The sequence below is a fragment of the Hypanus sabinus genome, chromosome 5 (assembly GCF_030144855.1).
Source record: "Hypanus sabinus isolate sHypSab1 chromosome 5, sHypSab1.hap1, whole genome shotgun sequence".
Classification (NCBI taxonomy): domain Eukaryota; kingdom Metazoa; phylum Chordata; class Chondrichthyes; order Myliobatiformes; family Dasyatidae; genus Hypanus; species Hypanus sabinus.
Window position 1 is genome coordinate 44,514,526 of NC_082710.1, and position 22,554 is coordinate 44,537,079.

General features: G+C 40.8%; 1 protein-coding gene and 1 long non-coding RNA gene across 5 annotated transcripts in view; one reads left to right on the forward strand and one right to left on the reverse strand.

Annotated features, from left to right (window-relative positions):
- Positions 1 to 22,554, forward strand: part of ercc6l2 (excision repair cross-complementation group 6-like 2) — a 94,729-nt gene that overhangs the window by 6,421 nt on the left and 65,754 nt on the right. For all 4 annotated transcript variants that reach the window (XM_059969871.1, XM_059969873.1, XM_059969872.1 and 1 more), the window contains 3 exons: positions 5,455 to 5,574; positions 14,998 to 15,191; positions 20,700 to 20,861. In XM_059969871.1, the coding sequence (XP_059825854.1) occupies positions 5,455 to 5,574; positions 14,998 to 15,191; positions 20,700 to 20,861 (476 nt within the window). The remainder of the gene's footprint in view (positions 1 to 5,454; positions 5,575 to 14,997; positions 15,192 to 20,699; positions 20,862 to 22,554) is intronic.
- LOC132394114 (uncharacterized) lies at positions 9 to 22,437 on the reverse strand. The gene is made up of 3 exons (XR_009512183.1): positions 22,140 to 22,437; positions 17,677 to 17,810; positions 9 to 388 (listed from the first exon to the last, which is right to left on the reverse strand). It is a non-coding gene; the product is annotated as an uncharacterized LOC132394114 (long non-coding RNA).

A 22,554-nucleotide genomic window follows, 5' to 3' on the forward strand; every position in this document is an offset into this window, starting at 1 on the left:
GTAAATAATTTGACTAAGTTGTGTCAGCTTTATAATATAAGAGTCTGAGCTACAGTGTTGGCTCTGATGAGCACACAGTAGGTTATTATTTACTGCAAAATTGGTAAAGAACTTCTGCATCAAATGTGGACTGTGTTGTGGGAAAGAAATTTGTTCTGCACTGAAAGAAGACTGCATTATATTTTAATTGCTATGCAGGCTTTTAAAAGGGGGAGTAGCATTAAGGATTGATTGGCAATGATATAAGACATATGTAATTAGATTGTTAATAATTTGTACATAGCAAACAGCCCACAGCGTCGGACAGTCGGTTGAAATTCCAAAGTTGATAGTAACTTCTGTTAGCATTTTCCCCTTCTGATGTTCCCAGTTGGTACAGTTACTCCGTCTGAGTAAGAAAATAGATATTTGGTCAGTGATTTTGCAAGGTTTCCAAGATATCTTCCAATCAGATTAGATTTTCTGCTTCCCAGTTTCCTGAATGTGCTGTGTTTTGTTAGAATATATTTCTACATACAGCAGTGATTTCTCCCACATGCCTGTGAATGAAGTCAGGTGAGTGCTGGTAACTTATTTAAGTGTGCCTTGCAATAAGGTGGAACTTATTTCCCAAGATGCTGCATCCACTAGTATTATCTACATGGCAGCAACTTCACTGGATGTTCCCTTAGAATAATTTCATGATGTTGATGAATGATATTATTAATGGAGGCATATGACAGAGAGAGATCTTGAGATGGGATGGGATACAATGATTGCTGTAAACATTGTCAAAGTAACATTGGAAAGAATCATTAAAGGTATTGATATGAGAGGATAGCACAGAGCTCATTATAAATAAGACTTTGAAGAGAAACAGATTTTAGGGATAAGTTACTACATAATGGGAAGGAGCCATAGCCCAAGGATAGTAGTGGTAGGATGCTCGGTGGTGAAGAGAATGGACAGACACTATTTGACAAGAGTTGATACTGGATCTAATATAGCAGGACAAATGGAGGGACTGTCACTGGAGAGGGCATTTTAGAGGGCAACTTTGAGCTTTTTGGTTGTTATGGAGAAGTACAAAGATAGATTGAAAACCAAGGACCAAAACTGTGGGAAGGCTGATTTTAATATAAAATCCAATCTAAGAGAGGGTATCTGAAGGTAAATCTACCAGTGAACAGTGGGGAAATATGTTAAATTGTCTATTTTAGACAAATGAAAGGCATTAATCTAAATGGTGAATGAATGCAGAACTCTTAAGGTGCAGAGGCATTTGGGTACTGAAGTATATGATTCACAAAAGGCTGGTGTGCTGGTACCCAGAAAATAAATTGGAAAAATTAACAGTTCTTTCAGTATTGCTGGGTAAATTGAATACAAGAATAGGGAATTTGTGTTGCATACAGAGTAGTTGAGTCCACATATACAGTATTGTAATATTTGATCTCCATATTGAAAAAATGATGATTGGAGATATTTCAGAGAAAGTTTAATGGTCTAATTTCTAGAATGAACAGGTTGACTTCAGATGTTGGGTTACTCAGGCTAGTCTTGTATCAACTAGAATTTAAAAGAAAGAGAAGGAACAATTAAAATATAAAAGATTCTGAACACTCTTGAGAGGATGGATGGGTAGAAGATATTTTCCCTTGAAGCAGAGTCTACAGCTAGGGGACATTTAAAATTAATGGGTGGCCATACATTTAAGGCAGCAGTGAGGTGAACATTTTCCTTTCAGAGCTATTACTGTTTTCGATCAGTTAATTTGCTAATGTGACTACTAGTTGACATGTAGGAAGCTCCAACAAATAAATCTGTTCTTAACCATGAAATTTGTTTCCACAGCGTTGAGTGAGAGAGAAGTTTTGACCAAGCACCGGAGATAGCTCCTCTGATTTCCTGCAAAATAGAGCAATAGGGAATTTAATGCTTACTCAAGAAAGCTGGTGGAGTATTGTTTTCATGTCTCGCCTGGAAGACTAATTGCATTGTCCCTGCACCAGGGAGCCAGTTTGGATTTTTGTGCTCAAGTTTCCAGACTCTAGCTTGAACCCACAAATTTACAACTTCGCAGTGGGAGTCCTGTCAATGAGTTGCATCTGATGCCCAGACCAGGACGATTATTGTCCCTATAAATACTTACTTTACTTTATTGTCACCAAACAATTGATACTAGAGCATATAATCACAGTGATATTTGTTTCTGCACTTCGTGCTCCCTTAAGTACAAATCGAAGTAAATATAATAAAAATTTAAATTATAAATCATAATTAGAAAATAGAAAAGTAAGGTAGTGCAAGTCAGGTCCAGATATTTGGAAGGTACGGTCCAGATCCAGGTCAGGATATGCTCAGCAGTCTTATCACAGTTGGAAAGAAGCTGTTCCCAAATCTGGCCATACAAATCTTCATGCTCCTGACCCTTCTCCCGGAGGGAAGTGGGACAAAAAGTGTGTTGGCTGGGTGGGTCTTGTCCTTGATCATCCTGGCAGCACTGCTCCGACAGCGTGTAGTGTAAAGTGAGTACAGAGATGGAAGATTGGTTTGTGTGATGTGCTGGGCTATGTTCATGATCTCCTGCAGCTTCTTCTGGTCTTGGACAGGACAACTTCCATACCAGGTCTTGATGCACCCTGGAAGAATGCTTTCTATGGTGCACCTATAAAAATTAGTGAGGGTTTTAGGGGACAGGCCAAATTTCTTCAGCTTTCTCAGCAAGTAAAGGTGCTGGTGGGCCTTCTTGGCAGTGGACTCTGCTTAGTTAGACCAAGTCAGGTTATTTGTAATATTCACCTCGAGGAACTTAAAGCTTTTGAACTGTTCCACCTGCGCACCACCAATGTAGATGGGGTTGTGCAGTCCGCTACTCCTGAAGTCAACAACCAATTCCTTCGTCTTGCTGACGTTGAGGGATAGGTTAGTGTCTTTGCACCATGCCAACAGGTTCTTAATTTCCTCTCTGTACTCAGACTCATTGTTACCCAAGATGCGGCCTACAATTGTGGTGTCATCAGCAAACTTATATATTGAGTTCGATGGAAACTTGGCTACACAATCATGGGTGCACAGTGAGTACACCAGGGGGCTGAGTACACAGCCTTGTGGGGCACCGGTGCTCAGAGTGATTGTAGAGGAGAGCTTGTCCCCTATTTTTACAGCCTGGGTCCTGTCTGTGAGGAAGTTGAAGATCCAGCTGCAGATCTGAGTGCTAAGACCCAGGTTCCGGAGCTTAGGAATCAGTTTATTTGGAATGATGGTATTAAAGGCAGAGGTGTAGTCAATGAAAAGGAGCCTTACAGTATGTGTCTTTATTCTCCAGGTGTTCTAAGGAGGAATGTAGTGCCAGAGAGATGGCATCTGCCATTGACCTGTTGCTCCGGTAGGCGAATTGCAAAGTGTCGAGGTTGGCCGGTAGGTTATGGTTGATGTGTGCCATGACCAATCACTCAAAGCACTTCATAGCAATTGATGTTAGAGCCACAGGTCGATAGTCATTCAAGCATGCCGTCTTGCTTTTCTTCGACAACGGGATTATGTTGCCTTCTTAAAACATGAGGGGATCTTAGACTGAAGCAGGGAGCAGTTGAAGATGTAAGCAAACACTCCAGCTAGCTCACTTGCACAGGCCCGGAGAACCCTTCCCGGGACGCCATCTGGGCCCGTGGCCTTCCTTGGATTTATCTTCAGGAAGGCCCTTCTAACGTCTTCCTCGGTGATGATGAGTCTCGATGCCACCAGGTCCGGTTCATCCAGAGGGGGCAGGAATACGTTAAGTTCATCAGGAAGAGAAGTGCTACAGTTATTGATATTCCCAGCCTTTTCTTAGCGCCCAGTGATCTCATTTAGACCCTGCCATAGTCTACTGGCATCCCTCTGGTTAGCCTGGGCTTCCAACTTGGCTCGATATCGCCTCTCGGCACCCTTGATGGCTTTCCGGAGTTCACGCCTGGATTCCCTGTAGTGACTGGTATCCCCGGACCTAAAACCGCAGCTCTTGCCTTCAAAGGGGACTGGACCTCATAATTCATCCAAGGTTTCCGGTTAGGGAATACCCGGATCATCTTGCGATATACACAGTCCTCTGTGCACTTCCAGATAAAGTCCGTGATAGCTGAGGCATACTCATCAAGATTAGCTGCTGAGTCCTTGAATACTAACCAGTCCACCGATTCAAAGCAGTCACGGAGGATCTCATCCGTTTCCTCTGTGCAACGCGACACCACTTTTGACACCGTGACCTCCCGCTTCAGTTTCTGTTTGTAAGCCGGGAGGAGGAGTACAGCCTGATGGTCCGATTTTCCAAAGTGAGGTTGTTGGACGGAGCGGTAGGCATCCTTGACTGCTGTGTAGCAGTGGTCAAGTATATTTGGGCCTCTAGTGGAGCATGAGACATGTTGGTTTAACTTAGACAGCGCTTTTCTGAGGTTGGCCTGGTTAAAGTCCCCAGCTGTAATGAGCAAAGCCTCCGGATACCTGTCTCAAGTTCACCGATGTTGGCATACAATGTATTCACAGCACACTCCACGTCTGTCTGGGGGTGAATGTAGACCGCTGTCAGTATGACCAAGGTGAATTCCCATGGCAGATAAAAGGGACGACACTTCACCGACAGATGTTCCAAGTCCGGACTGCAGGAGCTTGTCAGTGCCACTGTGTCTGAGTATCACGCAGTGTTGATCAGTAGGCAGACACCACCTCCCTTCGTCTTGTCCGAAGACACCTTGCGGTCCATCTGATGGATCAAAAATCCCTCTGGTCAGATGGCACAGTCAGGTGGTGGCAGGGGAGAGCCAGGTCTCTGTGAAACATAATACACAGCAGTTCTGCATCTCCCTGCAGTAGGTGAGTCTCCCTAATACAGGGAGGGCAGCGATTGTAGATTAAATGGACAGAAATGAGGTGAAATCATGTAAAATGTCCAGAAGATTTAATGACAGTTGAAATCACTCAGCAAGAAATCATTTGATATGGACTTGAAGTTATCGGCCTCTCCAGAAATACCTTTATTTTGGGGTTATCAGATTTTGGTGGATGAAGAAGGAAGTGATTCCTGTACAAAGGAAGAAAGGGAATTAATGCAGGATAGAGTAGAAGAATTTAATATCCCTATTTCTTTCAGTTTATATTATAAAATTGACAACTGAAAATTGATTTCAAATCTAGTCAGCTGACTTTTGAATCGGTGATGTACTCTTTACTCTCTTCACACTGATCCAGTTAACTATTTAAAAAAATCTGAGAAAGATTTACTCTTCTGACATTTTTATCTGAACTACTTAAGTAATGAATTGAATGGATGTAGTTGTCACTGGTATTAATATATTACCAATGTTTACCTTACATGAAAACGCATTTACTCTTTCAAGTTTATTTGACCTGTTTAATGAGTTCTACAGAGATAGTTCTTTATTTAAAATGGGGAAAAAATGTTCAAATTCTTATTGTAATAATGTTTTCTTCTCATAGGTTATTTCCTTTCTAGCAGCTGTACTTCATAAAACAGGAACCCGAGAGGATATTGAAAATAACATGCCCGAGTTTGTACTGAAGACTATGAGGAAGGAATCTAAGGCTCTCAATGACAAAGTAATCCATTATAATCTATTTCTTGTGGCCGATCTCACTTTCCAAGAAGTCACAGTCGAAAATGAAAGTTCATGGTCTAGCAGAAAACATTGGCATGGATAGAATTTTGACAGGCTTGCAGGAAACAAATAAATGGAACATTTTTATGTTGCCGAGATTTAACAAGTGGAATGCCAGTGATTGGTACGGCATCTCAACTCTTATAATTTGTATGATTGATTTCAATAAAGTGATTTAAGATGCGGTACGTCAGCAAAATTAGCAAGCAACACAGATGTGTAGGAAAGTAAATTATTAAGAAGACATATGGAGGCTAGGAAGGTTGAGAGTAGGCAAAGGCCTTGCGTATGAAGTATAATGATGGAGAATGTGTCGCTTTCCATTTTGGCAGGAAAAATAAGAATATACAGTACTTTCAATGGTATGACATTGCAGAGCTGTGGATATCCTAGTGCTTGATCCACAAAGGCTAAACACGTATAGTGGGGATGAATCTAGAGCGAGGGGTCACTGCCTGTGGCTGAGAGTCTTTGGATCTCTCTACCACAAAAAGTGGTGAAAGCAGAGTGTGAATATTTGTGGTAGACGTCAATAGATTCTTGATGGGCAAGAAAGTGAATGGTTATGATGAGTAGACATGAGTGTAGAGTTGATGCTACAGTAATCAGCAGCAAGTTTATTGAATCAGAGGGCAGGTTTGAGAGGTCAGTGATTGCTATAGAACAGTACAGCATAGTAACAGTCCCTGTGGCACACAGTGTTGTGCCATACCAATTAAATTTGTAATCAAATGGCCAACTAAACCATTCCCCTCCGCCTACACGATGTTCATATCCTTCCATTTCCCTCACATTCATGTGCCTGTCTAAACATCTTTTAGGTGTCTCTACCATCACCTCAGGCAGTGCATTTCAGGTGCCCACCACTCCTTCACACTCTATATTAAAAAAAATGCTGCAACGTAACTTCCCGACTTTTGAATGTGATGCCTTGACTAATAAAGGCAAGCATGCCATATGCCTTCTTAACCACCCTATCAACCTGTGTAGCTGCCTTCAAGGAGATATGAACTTGGACTCTAAGATCCCTCAGCTCATCAACACTGTTGAGGGTCTTGCTCTTAACAGTGTACTCTTTACATTTGACCTACCAAAGTGCAACACTTCACATCTGACCATGTTAAACTCTGCCATTTCTCTGCCCATATCTGCAACTGATCTATATCTTCCGTGCTGTCTACAACGTCACCAACCTTTGTATCATTTGCAAACTCACTACCCACCCATTTACATTTCCATCCAGGTTATTTATATATATCACATACATGAGAGATCCCTGTGGAACACCACTAATCACAGACCTCCAGCTAGACCAGGGGTTGGCAATGTTTACCACTGAAAGAGCCAATATGGACCCATTTCCCACAGAAAAGAATACACTGGGAGCCACAAAACCCGTTTGACATTTGGTTTTTTTTGCCTTTATGCTATGTATAAACAAACTATAATGTGTTGCATTTATGAAATTGATGAACTCCTGCAGAGAAAACGAAATTACATTTCTGCATGCAACAAAAACATTTTGAACTCCGAAAAAAAGACGTTGGGTTGAAGGTTACTCCATAGTTAGCCTACCTTGGATCGAAGAATTAAAAGAAAGCGCGCACTGGCGGGTGTCAGGCATTGGCAATGGTGATGTATATTAATAGCGATAAAAAACACTTTGTAGTGGTGTGCTACATGCAGCGCTAAAATAAAAACACTGCAGTTAACTTTATTCGAACTAAACAGCCTTGCTTTAAAGCCTCCCTCAACCCGTCCCCGTGGGCGCGGATGCTCCAAAAGACACGTACTCACAAACCCCCGTAGGCTATCTTCCTTTGCCGGAACGGTGGCTAATTGTGAGCCGGTTCAGATGTGCCAGGAAATGGGTCGCCACAACATTTTTAGATTGTACAAGATCACCATAATCTTCAAATTTCGAATTACATTTCAAAAACTAACAAACTACGGGGAGCCGCAGCACAGAGATGAAAGAGTTGCATGCGGCTCCGGAGCCGCGGGTTGCCGACCCATGAGCTAGACTAAGTCCCTTTGACCGCTGCCTCTATCTTCTATGGGAAAACCAGTTCTGAATCCAAACAGGCAATTCACCATGGATTCCATGTGTCTTAATCTTCTGGATGAGTCTCCCATGAGTGCCCTTGTGAAACATTTTACTAAAATCCATGTAAACAACATCCACAGCTCTACCTTCATCAGTCACCCTCGTCACCTCATTAAAAAACAAAATTAAGTTAGTAAGACACAACTTGACCCACACAAGGGCATGCTGGCTCTCCCTAATTAAGCCATGGCTTTCCAAATACTCTTAAGTCCTATCCCTCAGAATTCTCAACAGTAACCTCCCTTCTACTGATGTGAGACTCACAGGTCTAAAGTTTTCAAGATTATCCCTGGTTCCCTTATATAATGGCACAACTAGCTATTCGCCAGTCCCCCGGGACCTTGCCTGTGGCTAGTGAGGATACAAAGATATTGGTCATGGCCCCAGCAATTTCTTCTCTTGCCTCCCTCAATAACCTGAAGTATATCCTATCAGGCCCTTGGGACTTATACACCTTATTGCTCTAAGAGACCTAACACTATCTCCTCTTTTACTTCAAAATGCCCTTGTATATTAATATTCTCGGCACTGATCATCCTATCCTCCTCGTCCTTCTTAGTAAGTACTGATGTAAAGTACTCATTAAGGAACTCGCCCACATCCTCTGCATCCTAGCAAATGTTTGCCTCTATCCTTGAGTGGTCCTACCCTCTCCCCAGATATCCTCTTGCTCTGGATGTATGTAGAGAATGTCTTGAGATTCTCTTTAGTCTTACTTGCAAAAGATTTTTCATGGCCCTTCCTGGCTTTGCTAATTCCCTGCTTGAATTCTTTTCTGGCTGCTTTATAATCCTTATGGGGTCTGTTTGATTCTTGCTTCAGAAGCTTTGAATACTTTTCCTTTTTCTTCTTAATTATATTCATCACCTCTTGATATCCAAGGTTCTCTCACCTTGCAATCCTTGTCCTTCCTTTTCTCTGAAACATATCTGTCCTGAACTCTATGCAGTTAGTTTTTAAACACCCTCTACATATTGGATGTGGACTTGCCCAAAAAGAGCCGTTCCCAATTAACTCTTCCAAGTTCCTGCCTAATGCTCTCGTAATTTGTCCTGTTCCAAAGTAATACTTTCCTGCAAGGTCCATATTTATCCTTGTCGATAGCTACCTTAAAACTTGAGTTGTGGTCACTGTTCCCTAACTGCTCATCTACTGAAAGGTTGGTCACCTAGCCAGGCTTATTACCCAATGCCAGGTCCAGTATGGCCACTCTTCTTGTTGGACTATCTACATATTTAATTAAGAAACCCTCCTGGATGCAATTAACAAATTCTGCCCCATCTAAACCTCTTGCACTAAGAAGGTCACAGTTTATATTTGGGAAATTAAAATTCCCCCCCCCCCCCCCCATCAACAGCCCTTTTTTTTACACCTTTCCTTTGCCTGCATATCTGTTCCTCAGTTCTGGTTACTGTTAGGAGATCTGCAGTACAATCCCATCGGAGTAATTGCACTCTTTCTATTTTTGAGTTCTTCCCATACCGACTTGGTGGACAAGCCCTCCATTATGTCCCCTCTAAGTACAGCTGTGATATTGTCTCTGGTTAGTTGTGTAATTCTGCCCCCCCCACCCCCTTTACCCCTCTAACTTTTCTAAAACACTGAAACCTTGGGACTTTAAGCATCTATTTCTGTCCTTCTCTCAACCGAGTCTTTGTAGTGACCACAACATCATAATTCCATGTATTGACCCATGCTCTGTTCATCACCCTTACCTATAATATTCTTACCATTAAAATATGCACACGTCAAACTAACCATCCCGTCATATGTATTATGTTGCTCTTTCCTGTTTTTGTTAGCCCTGACATCTTTTGTACAACCTTCTTTATTCCTCCACTTTCTGACCTGAAGCTCTTGTTCCCAGCCCCCTGCCAAATTAGTTTAAATCTTCCCAAATAGCCCTTCTTAAGGTGCAAACCGTCTCTCTTGTTCAGGTCTCTCCTGCCCCAGAAGACATTTCAATAATCCAAGGGGTCCCTGCACCCTGCTCTAGTTCCTCAGTCACTCATTCATCTGTATTATCATTCTGTTCCTGCCCTAACTGGCATATGGCAGCGGGAGTAATCCTTCCCTCCATTCATTTGTCCACATGGGATATTGCTGTTTTATAACGGGAAAGTTTTTCATTAAACCTTAAAAGTTGTTACCATTAATGATGATGTTTCAAACATTTTCTATCAAAGTCTTTGATGCACTGTTTCCTTTATATTGTTTAAACATCTTTCAAAACAGTTGAAATTGGATTTTCATCTTTATCATGCCTTATGCATCTGCCTTCAATTATTATGTCTGCAGCAGTAATTTGTGACCCCAATAATACTAAATCAATTCATGAATTTTGTTTCAAATCAACTGTGATTTCCTTTCTTCAAAAATACTAAGTAGTTTGAAGAATAAAAGATGCAGGGAGCTTTAAATTTTCTACTTTTAGCCATGGATCCTCTTCTAAAAGTGGAGGTTGAAGTTTAGGATACATGTCACTAATCTTACTAGAGAATTGTGATTAATCTTGATCGTGTGAGCAGTTCACCTTAACAAATCTGAACCAGCTCTCTGAAGAGCTAATTAATTCCATTTCCTAATCTGTTTCTGAAAGCCATAAACATTTCCTGCATTAAACATTTATCTGCTTTTAATAGTTATTACAGAACCTGCTTCTGCCAGAAGTATAATATTTGGCTTTGTTATTTTCATGCAACCGAATCATTTCCAAAATATTGACCAATATGAGTGTGCATTTGTGGTGTACAAAGCTGCTGTTGCTTTATTACTGTAGCTGTCAGAGCATACTCAAAGTCAGCAGGTCATGATTTCAGTCACTGTCCAAAGCTAACTTGGTACCACACAGATATTTGGAAATTATGTGTCCTCTTTTAACCTTGCACAATCACATACTCATTCAGTAGCAGAAGGAAGCCCGACCAAAGGTGCTACTTAGCAACAGTGCCTATATTAATTACTGAGCGAGTTGTACTTGTGATAATCATTGAACAAATGAGAGCAAAAAAAGAAGCTGAAGGTATCCATCAGGTCAGAGATAATGAAAAATTATTTTGAAATGTTAACTCTGCTTCTTTTTCCACGGAAGCTGCCTGACCTGCTGAATATCTTCAGGATTTTCTGTTTTTTCCCTTTCAGGATTTCCAACACCTGTATTACTTTGCTTTTATACAACTGCTAATTGCTTTCCATTCTTGAAAGTTTCTCAAGTCTAGAAGAGTAGCGTGGTAGGTGTTGCAGGGCATTGTCCCGAGTTTAAGACTTCTTCAATAGCCATGGCTACACGCATGGGGGTGAGTAGATGTTTCCTTTGGAATCTGGTAAGACCAGAAAATGAGCAGAGGGTACGCAGAGCAAAACAGAGAGGAGAATATGAAGAAACAGATTTAGCAAGAAGCCAAAATCTGCTCATAGTGTAAAGAAGCAATTGCTCTGAAACTCTGAGAAAAAGCGTTGACATTTGTGCTTTAATTAGTCTAGAACTGAGGTGAAATAATGTGGAGAACAACTAATAATTGTACAAAAGCAAAATAAGGTCCTTCAGTTTTTTCTGTGTTTCAATCAACTCCCCTCTCATTTTTGAAACTTCATCATCTTCTCCTTGTCTGAAACAACTTGAAATACTTACTGATGGCACAAAAAGCTTATAGCATTTTAGATATTGCTGGGAGAAATCAATCAATGTTTATTGATACCATTAAGTAGTGTTGATTGGCAGAAATATGAAGGAGGGGTTGTCCCTTTCTTTGCTGAATGCATGGTTGACTGTAGAAAGTTGAAAGAACAGTTAACTGGAGCTTCACACAAAAAAATGGCACTGTCAAATCAGATTTATATGCTCTCCATATATTTAGAGGATAATATTATGCATGCTAATTCCTTGTTAATGTTTGGCAAAATTTGCCTCAATGTATAGCTACATTTGAGCCATATATGATAAATCTAATTTGACTTCTCTAGGTAAATTATTGATAATTAAAATACAATCTTCCAAATTCCACCTAATGGAAGGTTTTATTATTTATGATTATTTTATTATTCTATATCACTGCTCCTGTCATGCCAGGATTACAATTTTAGTCTTGAACCTGTGGAGTAACTTCTAATAATGTATATATCTGACATTCTATACTCTTTTGTTCTTTTCTCCTGAATGCTATCATTTATTATTATTACTTCCAAATGTACTGTATTATGCTTTGTTGCCTGAAGTGATCACTTAGTTGACCACACAAACTCTTGTTTTTTTTATCAGCAAAACCTCCAATGAAAATCATGTTCATACCTACGTACAGAGTCATCAAATCATACATTGTAGAAACAGGCCATTTAACCTACCAAGTGCACACTAATCAGGGCCATTCATGCATTGTAATCCCATTTTCTTCTCCTTTTCTGTGGTCAATCTTCATCTTGTGATGTAATATCGCTTTAATATTCTCCTGTCAAAACTTGGTGCTTTTCTCCCACCTTTGCAGAATACCATTGTCTAGATTATCCCAGATGAATTTCAGAAATTCATCACTCTTGCTGTGCTATAACTGTTCCAGGTTACACTGGGGTAATTAAAACCTCCATTATAACTGCCATACAGTTTCTTTAATCTTCTGTAGTTTACCTACATTTTTGCTCCATATTTTTCCCACTCATTGCATCACAATTTTGCCAAACAGAGGACACTTTATATAAACTGGTACCTGAAATATAAGAGAGAACTCCTTAGCCTAGTAGTTCTACCACAAGACACAACTTTTTGTATGCTCTAATCAACATTATTTTATGTTTCATCTAATTGCATTATGCTGTAGAGTACGTACTCCACTTACACAGAATCTTGCCAGATGCCCTCCAAAGCGTCTGTGTACATTATAAACATGAGGTTCTGCAGATGCTGGGAATCCAGCACAACACACACACAGTGCTAGAGGAACTCAGGTAGTGTCTGTGGAAAGGGATAAACGGTTGATGTTTCAGCTGAGATCAGTCTCTAGCACTTTGTTAGTGTATGTTATTCCTTGATCCCCTGTACCTGAACTTGGTGATTCAGTCAAATACCTTGGGTTTGAAATTCTATTTGAAATCTAAAATGAAACAGAAAATGCTGGAAATGAACAGAAGGTCAGGCAGTAACTGTGGAAAAAGAAATAGTTAATATATAAGGTTGAAACCCTTTATCATAACTAACTTGAAAGGAGGATGAGGGACAGATGAATAGGACAAGGAGAATTTTTCTGATAAGCTGGAGATGAGCTGCAAACAAGATTATGTAGTCAATAGGTTAATAAGCATAGTTAGGAAAGCAGGACTTGAACCTTTATAAAAGCAATTGGAATGTGAGTTCACAGACAAAAGAATCTACGTATAAGTTGTGAAATTCTGTTGGATAGGTGCAGCAAGTCAGGAGGTGAAAATGGAAAGGGAGAAAAAGAACCAACGTAGAAACATAGAAAACCTACAGCACAATAGGCCCTTCAGCCCACAATGCTGTGCTGAACATGTACGTACTTAGAAATTACCTAGGGTTATCCGTAGCCCTCTATTTTTCTAATCTCCATGTACCTATCTAGGAGTCTCTTAAAAGACTCTATTATATCCATGCACTTGCCACTCTCTGTGTAAAAAAAATAACTTGCCCCTGACTTCTCTGTACTTACTTCCAAGCACCTTAAAACTGTGGACTCTCATGTTAGCCACTTCAGCCCTGGGAAAAAGCCTCTGATTATCCACACAATCACATAGATGCTTGACCTGACCTGTGACCCTGCGCTCAGATGGAAGATGAAGTGCTGCTACTTGTTCTTGTGTTGGATTTTGTTATAACAGTGCAGGAGGCCACAAATGGGGCAGAGTGAGATAGAGAATTAACTTGGCAGGCTCAGGGTCACCCCCGTGGACTGAATGTGAGGGCTCTGCAAAGCAGACATCCAATCTGTTTGATTTCTCCATTGCAGAAGAAACCATTGGATGAAGTCTCTAGACTGAAAAGAAGTGAAGGTGAACTGATGCTTCATCTGGAGGGTCTCTGGCTGGTAGGAAAGAAAGGTGAAAGGACATGTACAGCACATCCAGCAGCCGCATGGGAAAGTACTGTCCAAATGGACGGGTTGTTTGAACTGGAATGGTGTACCAGAAAGTCATGAAAGGAATTCCATATAGAGAGATGGGATGAGGCGTGAAAGATATATTTGGTGGAAATAGGGAAGAATGAGCTTTGGGCTAATGGGATAGAAGGTGAACTTTGTCCTTGTTCTGTCCAGGAGATGAAGTACTGAGATGAGAGATGCAGAAAATAGTTGAAGTGTGGTTATGGAGTGGAAGCCATGGTTCAGGAAGAAGGAAACCCTATTTGGAGGCACCTCTGTGGAAAATCTCATACTGAGTATATGCAATAGAGTTGAAGAAATTGGGAGAATAGAATGGAGTCCTTGCAGAAGGCAGCATGGGGTAAAGAGTAATCAAGATTATGTGGGCTTTAATGGATATTGGTCTTTAGTCTTTTTTTTGAGATAAAGTGCTGAGAAAGAACAGTGTTTATGCATTATGCTAGTTCTCTTTCTCCTGCAGCACAGCCCGACCTACTGGGTATATTCTACATCATCGCATTTAACATTTTTGCTTTTTTTTTGTCAGCATTTTCTAACCACTTTCATTTCATAGATTTTATGGGCAAAGGATTATGTTCCCCATCCTTACCTGTCTCCATTAACACATTGATGCACCATCAATAACTCTCGGAGACGTGAGGCAAGATATAGGCTTTTATTGGCTGGAAGAAAGAACAAGCAGCAACTGACCACCACACTACATCCTGGAGACTGAGGCCGGGGCTGTATCTCCAATTGCCTTTATACCGGGGTCTGTGGGAGGAGCCACAGGAGCAGTCAGTGGGGGGGGGGGGGGGGGTGCGTGTCCAGACAGGTATATGTAGTTCACCACACACATACACTTGATGGATTTTTTTAATGGTGTATCCTCACAGCAACTCTGATCCCAACATAGCAAAGGCATTCCTTTGTCAGAACTGAGGAGAGAAAACGGTTTAGTATGAAACTACAGGGAGAATGTTTTCGGCCTTCAACTGGAAACATTATTAGTTTCTTTTTCTACAAAATCTGCCTGATTACTGAGTTATGTATAACAACTATGTAAGATGTAACTTAATCTTCTGTATTAGCATAATGGTATTCATCTTATGGCTTTCCAAATGATTTATCCTAGCAATGGGACTAAAACTTGTTTCTTTTCCCCTTGAAGATTTTTCTGGTAATTGCTCCTTTATCCGTGTTATATAACTGGAAAAATGAACTGGACGCTTGGGGTTATTTTAGAGTGTATATCTTGCACGGTAACAAGAAAGACCACGCATTCAGCTGCATTCGAAGGAACAAGTGTGAAATTGCCCTGTCTACTTATGAAACAGTCCGCCTATGTTTAGATGATATCAACAGGTATTTAGCTTGTATATTACAATACATTTAACATTGGATTGCTTTGAGTTACTGCTAACATTTACTACTTAAGTTTATAAGCACATTTATTGTAAGATATCTTCAGCCTGTCTGATGCTGCCAGGCTTGCTCTCTAATTAGTTCTGTGGAGCACTAATTCAAGAAGATGTGAGGTTTATCCACAAAGATTCAATGTTCTTTTGTATATTTTATGGTTAGATCAATGGAATTAAATCCCCAATAAAGGTAATATCTTTTGAATTCCAATACAAAAGCTGTGCATCAGCTGTCTTCATAATGAGGTAGAGACAAGGAGAGGTTTGAAATTTTTTCCCTTTGGATTAGTTGCACGGTTTGTTATTGTTTCTCAGCAAAATCATGTATACAAGAAACGGATGTGAAATGCACTTATAGTAGTTTTTCCTATCAGTTTTCTTGCCTCTGACTCTGAACATTCTTATTGAAACTGTACCCCCCCCCCCCCCCCCGGCTGAAAAGCTTGACTTGGGACACTATTTTCATAACCTGTGCAAATTGCAGTTAAGTGAACAGAGGTAAATGATGCACAAGTGAAATGGTAGAATTTGTATCACTGGGAATGTTGGGAATCTAAAGGTGGATCTTGGAACTTAGACTTTCAGCTCAAGATGAATTAAAGTAAAAGCAGAAAATGCTGACAGCACACAACTGGCTGAGCATCATCTTTGGTAAGAGGGACAGAGTAAACACTAAAGTTTAAAGACTATGTGTCAGAACTGGGAAAGAGAAAACAACTTGATTCTAAGTTACAGGGAAGGTGGTTGAGAGATTGGAAGATAGGACAAGTGGAATATCTCTTGATAGGTTGAACTAGGGTTACCATGGAGACAAGTTATAGCAGTCATCGAGGTGATGGGTTATTTGGAACAAATTGGAGTGTTCTTAGTAAATATTCAAGGAAGTTCAAATAGTTTTGAACTTCATAGGGTCATATAATACAAAGGGCCCTTTGGCCCATCTAGTCAGTGCCAGCTTCGGGATTCTGCCTAGTCCTGTCTACCTGCAACCAGACGATAGCCCTCCATACCCTTCTCATCCATGGACCTATCCAAACTTCTCGTAAAGGTTAAAGTTGAGCTAGCATCTACCACTTCCATTGGCAGCTTATTCCACATCGCACCATCCTCTGTGAAGAAGATTCCTCCCTTCACATTCCCTTTATATATTTTCATCTTTCCCTCTAATTCTAGTTCTAGCGTCACCTAACCTGAGGTGTAAAAACATGCATGCTCCCTATCTTCAGTATACCCTCGACATAAAACTATTCATAATTTTGTGTAGCTGTATAAGATCTCCCCTCACTTGTTCAGGGGGTAAAATCCTAACCGATTCAACCTTTCCCTAAAACTCAAGTGTCAAGTTCCAGTAAACTTTCAGAATCAGGTGTATTATCACTGGCATGTGTCATGAAATTTGTTAACTTAGCAGCAGCAGTTCAATGCAATGCATAGTACAGAAGAAAAAAGTAATAAATAATTAACAAGATTTAAGTATATTGAATAAGACTAAAAATCATGCAAAAAACAGAAATAACATATATTTTAAAAGTGAGGTAGCGTTCAAGGGTTCAATGGCCATTTAGGAATCAGATGGCAGAGGGGAAGGAGCTGTTCCTGAATCGCTGAGTGTGTGCCTTCAGGCTTCTGTATCTCCTGCCTGATGGTAACAGTGAGAAAAGGGCACGCCTTTTCGCCTTGATGCTGGAGGTCCTTAATAATGGAAGCTGCCTTTTTGAGACACCACTCCTTGAAGATGTCCTGGCTATTTTGCAGGCTGGTACCCAAGATGGAGCTGACTAAATTTATAACCCTCTGCAGCTTCTTTCGGTCCTATACAGTAGCCCCTCCATACCAGACGGTGATGCAGCCTGTCAGAATGCTCTCCACAGTACAACTGTAGAAGTTTTAGAGTGTATTTGTTGATGTACCAAACCTCTTCAAACTCCAAATGAAGTATAGTTACTGTCTTGCCTTCTTTATAACTGCATCGATATGTTGGAACCAGGTTAGGTCCTGAGAGATCTTGACACCTAGGAACTTGAAATTGCTCACTCTCTCCACTTCTGATCCCTCTGAGGACTGGCATGTGTTCCTTCGTCTTACCCTTCCTGAAGTCCACAGTCAGCTCTTTCGTCTTACTTGCATTGAGTGCCAGCTTGTTGCTATGACACCACTCCACTAAATGGCATATCTTACTCCTGTACACCCTATTGTCACCTTCTGAGATTCTACCAACAATGGTTGCATCATCTGCAGATTTATAGATGGCATTTGAGCTGTGCCTGGGTATAGAGAGAATAGAGCAGTGGGCACCCCTGAGGTGCACCAGTGTTGATCGTCAGCGAGGAGGAGATGTTATCACCAATCTGCACAGATTGTGATCTTTCCGTTAGAAAGTTGAGAATCTAATTGCAGAGAGGTACAGAGCCCCAGGTTCTGTAACTTACCAATCAGGATTGTGGGAATGATGGTATTAAATGCTGAGCTATAGTCGATGAACAGCATCCTGACATAGGTGTTTGTGTTGTCCAGGTGGTCTAAAGCCATGTGAAGGGCCATTGCGATTGCATCTGCCATTGACCTGTTGTGATGATAGGCAAATTGCAGTTGGTCCAGGTCCTTGCTCAGGCAGGAGTTCAGTCTAGTCATGACCACCCTCTCAAAGCATTTTATCACTGTAGATACGAGTGCTACTGGGTGATAGTCATTAAGGTAGCTCACGTCATTGTTCTTAGGCATTGGTATAATTGTTACCTCTGCACTCTTTTCAAGCTTATTAATAACTTTCCTATAGGTGCATGACTCAGAACTGCATACTATACTCCAAATCCAGCCTTACCAACGTCTTGAACAACTTCCAACATAACATCTCAACTCTAAAACCCATTGCCCTGATTTCTGATGGCCAATGTGCCAGAAGCTCTCTTTACAACCGTATCTACCTGTGTACCTGCGATGCCTCCTTTGAAGAATAATGGATCTGTATCCCTAGCTTCCTTTGTTCTGCCGCAAGGCCCTACCATTCAACTTTATCTTTCTTAGAGGTTAAAAAATGTGTTTTTCAAATAATCTCCAAAATCAGAAAAATTCATAAGATTTGGCAATATCAGGAGAAGAAATACGTTAGTTTTAGATTGATGACTTTTTAATCAGTCCTCCAGATGCATGTTTTGAAGCATTGACTGTTTATCTAGATATAATGCTTCATTTGCTGAGCATTTCCATTATTGTTTCCTTCTCACATGTGTATCTTTCCAACCTTTATTTGCCCTGAAAATAAAAGATTCTGACTGCACAAGTAACCTATTGTGTGAATTATCTGGACACCTTTTCAATTCCACTGTGTTAATTATGCTTTATCCAAATTGAAGGGAATTGCAAGATGCCACCATTGCAAGAGGCTTTCTGTTCCAGGACTTCTCAAATGTCCTCTTTCTTTTATGATCATGGTTTCCCTTATGGCATCATCAAAGATGCTTTCACCCGCATCTCCTCCACTTCCCGCACTTCAGCCCTTAACCCATCCTCCCGTCACCATAACAGGGACAGGGTTCCCCTTGTCCTCACCTACCACCCCACCAGCCTCCGGATCCAGCATATTATCCTCCGCAACTTCCACCACCTTCAACAGGACCCCACCACCAAGCACATCTTTCCATCTCTACCCCTCTCAGCTTTTCATAGGGATACTTCCTTCCGCGACTACCTGGTCCACATGTTCCCCCCCACCCCCCCACAGAACTCCCACCTGGCACTTATCCCTGTAAGCGCAAATGCTACACGTGTCCCCACACCGCCCCCGTTACCGCCATTCCAGGCCCCAGACAATCCTTCCAGGTGAGTCTGCTGGAGTCATCTATTTCATCTGATACTCCCGGTGTGGCCTCCTTTACATCGGCGAGACCCGACGCAGATTGTGGGACCGCTTCATCGAGCACCTACGCTCTGTCCGTCACAATAGACAGGACCTCCCGGTTGCCACCCACTTCAACTCTGTCTCTCATTCCCATCTAAATATGTCCATACATGGCCTCCTCTACTGCCATGATGAGGCCAAACTCAGGTTGAAGGAGCAACATCTCATCTACCGTCTGGGTAGCCTCCAGCCTGGTGGTATGAATATTGAATTCTCCAATTTCCGGTAATTCCCTCCCCCTCCCCCTTTCCGCATCCCAGGTCCCTCTCTGCCTCTCTCCCCTTTCAACTTTCTGCTTCTTTATCTCTACAGTTCTTTCATGCTTATCCCCTCCCCCTCCTCCCTTTATCTTTCCTCTGATTGGTTTTCCACCTGGCGCATCTAGGCCCTACCCCCTCCCCATCTCTATTACTCGGCTTCGGCCCTCTCTTCCCCCCCCCCCCCCCCCGCCCATTCCTGATGAAGGGTCTCGGCCCGAAATGTTGGCTACTCTTTTCTCATGGATGCTGCCTGACCTGCTGAGTTCTTCCAGCGTTGTGTTCGTCTTCTCTGCCACCTCCCTGTGTCTGTTAAACTCATGTCATTCCATGGAGTTACAATTAGGTTATCAATGTAGATTGAACTCAAAGAATAAAGCTAGTTAAAGGTACTTGCCTTTCCAGAATTTCTTTCCAATTACAATTTCTTTAGTTTTGTTACTTCCAACTATCTCCCTCAAACCCCAGTTCCTTTTCAGTTCCCCCTCTCCAGCTTTTGATTTTGCTCCCAGTTTAATAATTTGCTGTTTTGTGTTTCAGGATTAGTTTAGTGCCTTACCCTAAATTTTTGCTGTTCTGAGGTGGTCACTTGGACCTGCTCATGACTGCTATATCTTTCATGGGACCTCCCTGTGATTTTAAACTTGCAAATTAACCCACTTGAAATTCACCAGTGCTCTCTGAGAGGCTTTCAGATATTTTTGCATGCTGCTAAACTATTTTCTTTTGAATACAATTTACTTCCAAAGTCCTTGATTTGTTTCTGAGCTTTAATGTTGTATACCTCAGAATGTGGAGGAATTGATCCTAGTTTAAACTTTAAAAATTTAAATATAAAAGTTATTGCTCAATTTAAGCCATTTTTAATATATTTATATATTTTAAAGTAGTGTGGTGTGGGCTGGTAACAATGAAAATGTTTTGAAAAATTAGTAGATCACAAATATAGAACTGGACAAGAGTGAGTGATAGGCCCTATTGAGAAAGTTGTAATCAATAGGGAGTGCCCTAGTATATTCAGACTGGCATGCATTTGTTTCTGTCTGACAGTTTGACAAAGTTTATATTTTCCAATAACAGTACATTCTCCATTTGAATGGTATTATAAGTAAACAAAATATCTCAATTTTTATTCAGTTCTGATACTGTTGAAGAGTCTTGTTATCAAGAACATCTATAGAATTTTGTTGTTTTAGAATATACTGAACTGTAATTCTGTTCTGAATACAGGAATAGATATTCCTAGGAATTGCAATATTTTTTTAACTTGTGTAGTTCATGTTCTGTTTTTGAACAGTATTGAATGGTCTGCAGTATTTGTCGATGAAGCCCACAAGATAAAGAATCCTAAAGCTCAGATCACACAGGCTCTGAAAGCCCTGAAGTGTAAGGTTAGAATTGGGTTAACTGGAACCATTTTACAGAACAACATGGATGAGTTATGGTGTGTCATGGACTGGTAAGCACTTTTATACTGTTTATTTTAAGACTAGCAAATTATTTCAGGATGCATTTCTGATGTTTGATTGCAAAGTGAGAAGTAGACCAGGTAGGTCCTAGTTGGTCATTGACACAGCAGTTAACCAAACTAGTCACAACATTTAACATGTGCATCATCTTCCAATTGTTAACAAGGCTCAGTGGGAGGCAGTTGATGCAAGGTTCAATGGCTGCAGAAAGTGATCACTAGATGTACAGAAAGACATGAAAAAATTCAACTGGCATTTCCAAAATTATAGCTTTTAGCTACTTGTCTTTTTTTTAAAAATGTTCATTTCTCGGATTTGGGTTTTACAGCAAGTCCAGAATTTATTGCCATTCCTTAATTGCCCTTGAGAAAATGGTGATGGTGGCTGCCCCCTAGAGAAGGTGGTGTTGCCCTCTTGAACTGCTGCATTCACTCTCATGAAGGCCACTCAGTGTGTATTTGTGCAGAAAGTTTAGACCAGGCCATAATAAAGGAGAGACGTTATGCTTCCATGACTATACTAATATAGTTACTATGTCAGTTGAAGGGGAACATTCAGGTGATGATGTCCCCATGCAACTACTGCTCTTCTTCATTGTAGAAGTCACTGATTTGGGGGTGCTGTCAGAGTTCTCTCTACAAGTAATGCAAAGTGTTATCTGGCTGATGCTCACTGCAGTCACTGTGCACTGATAGTAGAGACTAAGTGTTAGAGTCGCTGATAAATGCCTATCAAGCAGATTGATTCTGGATGGTATCAACCTCTGGAGAGTTGTTTGCATGCCACTCATTCAGACAAGTATGGAGTACAGTCAGTCCCCGGGTTACGAACGAGATCTGTTCCTAGGTCTTTCTTTAAGTTGGATTTGTACGCAAGTCAGAACAGGTACATCCGGTCTTATTTAGCATCAATTAGTCAAACATTTGTCTTAGTATACCAGGGGTGATTGATAAGTTCGTAGCCTAAAGTAGGAGGAGTCAATTTTAGAAAACCTAGCACATTTATTTTTCAACATAGTCCCCACCTACATTTATATACTTAGTACAGCGGTCGTGGAGCATGTGGATCTTGGACCTCCAGAAAGTGTCTACAGCAGGGGTGACTGATAAGTTCGCGGCCTAGGTAGGAAATGAGTTATACAGCTCTCGTTACATCCACATGCAGGTCAACTCTTTCAGTGATTATGCAGAAAGTTTGAAGTTAACAACTTATCTCTTTCTACCTTAGGCCAGGAAGTTATCAGTCACCCCGATGAGTTTTGTATTTACCTGATTGAACTGATGTTGTAGTTAAGCAGAAGCTCCAGATAATCCATTGTCTGATCCCATTACTTGTGATTTGTTGCTGTTGCAGAATGCTTACCTCATTAACCGACCGAAAAGAAACTGTGAAGCATATTAAATTGGAACAATGTGTGAAAGTCCTATGCAAAAGCAATTTTTCATTACTACTTAGATCAGTTAGTTTTCTTGGCCAATATTGTAAGATAAGAATCAAAGTATGGTTAATGAATAAAAAATGTTAAACATTAATAGCCTCAGTTATTGCCGTAGCATTTACTAATTTGTCACCCAGTTGACTAACCAATCTTTCACAGTTCAATTTAAGATAAAAATTAACTTCTTGAATATAGTTTTTCAATAAAATCTTTTTCCAAAAAGAGGTTCAAAGAATTTCATGGGT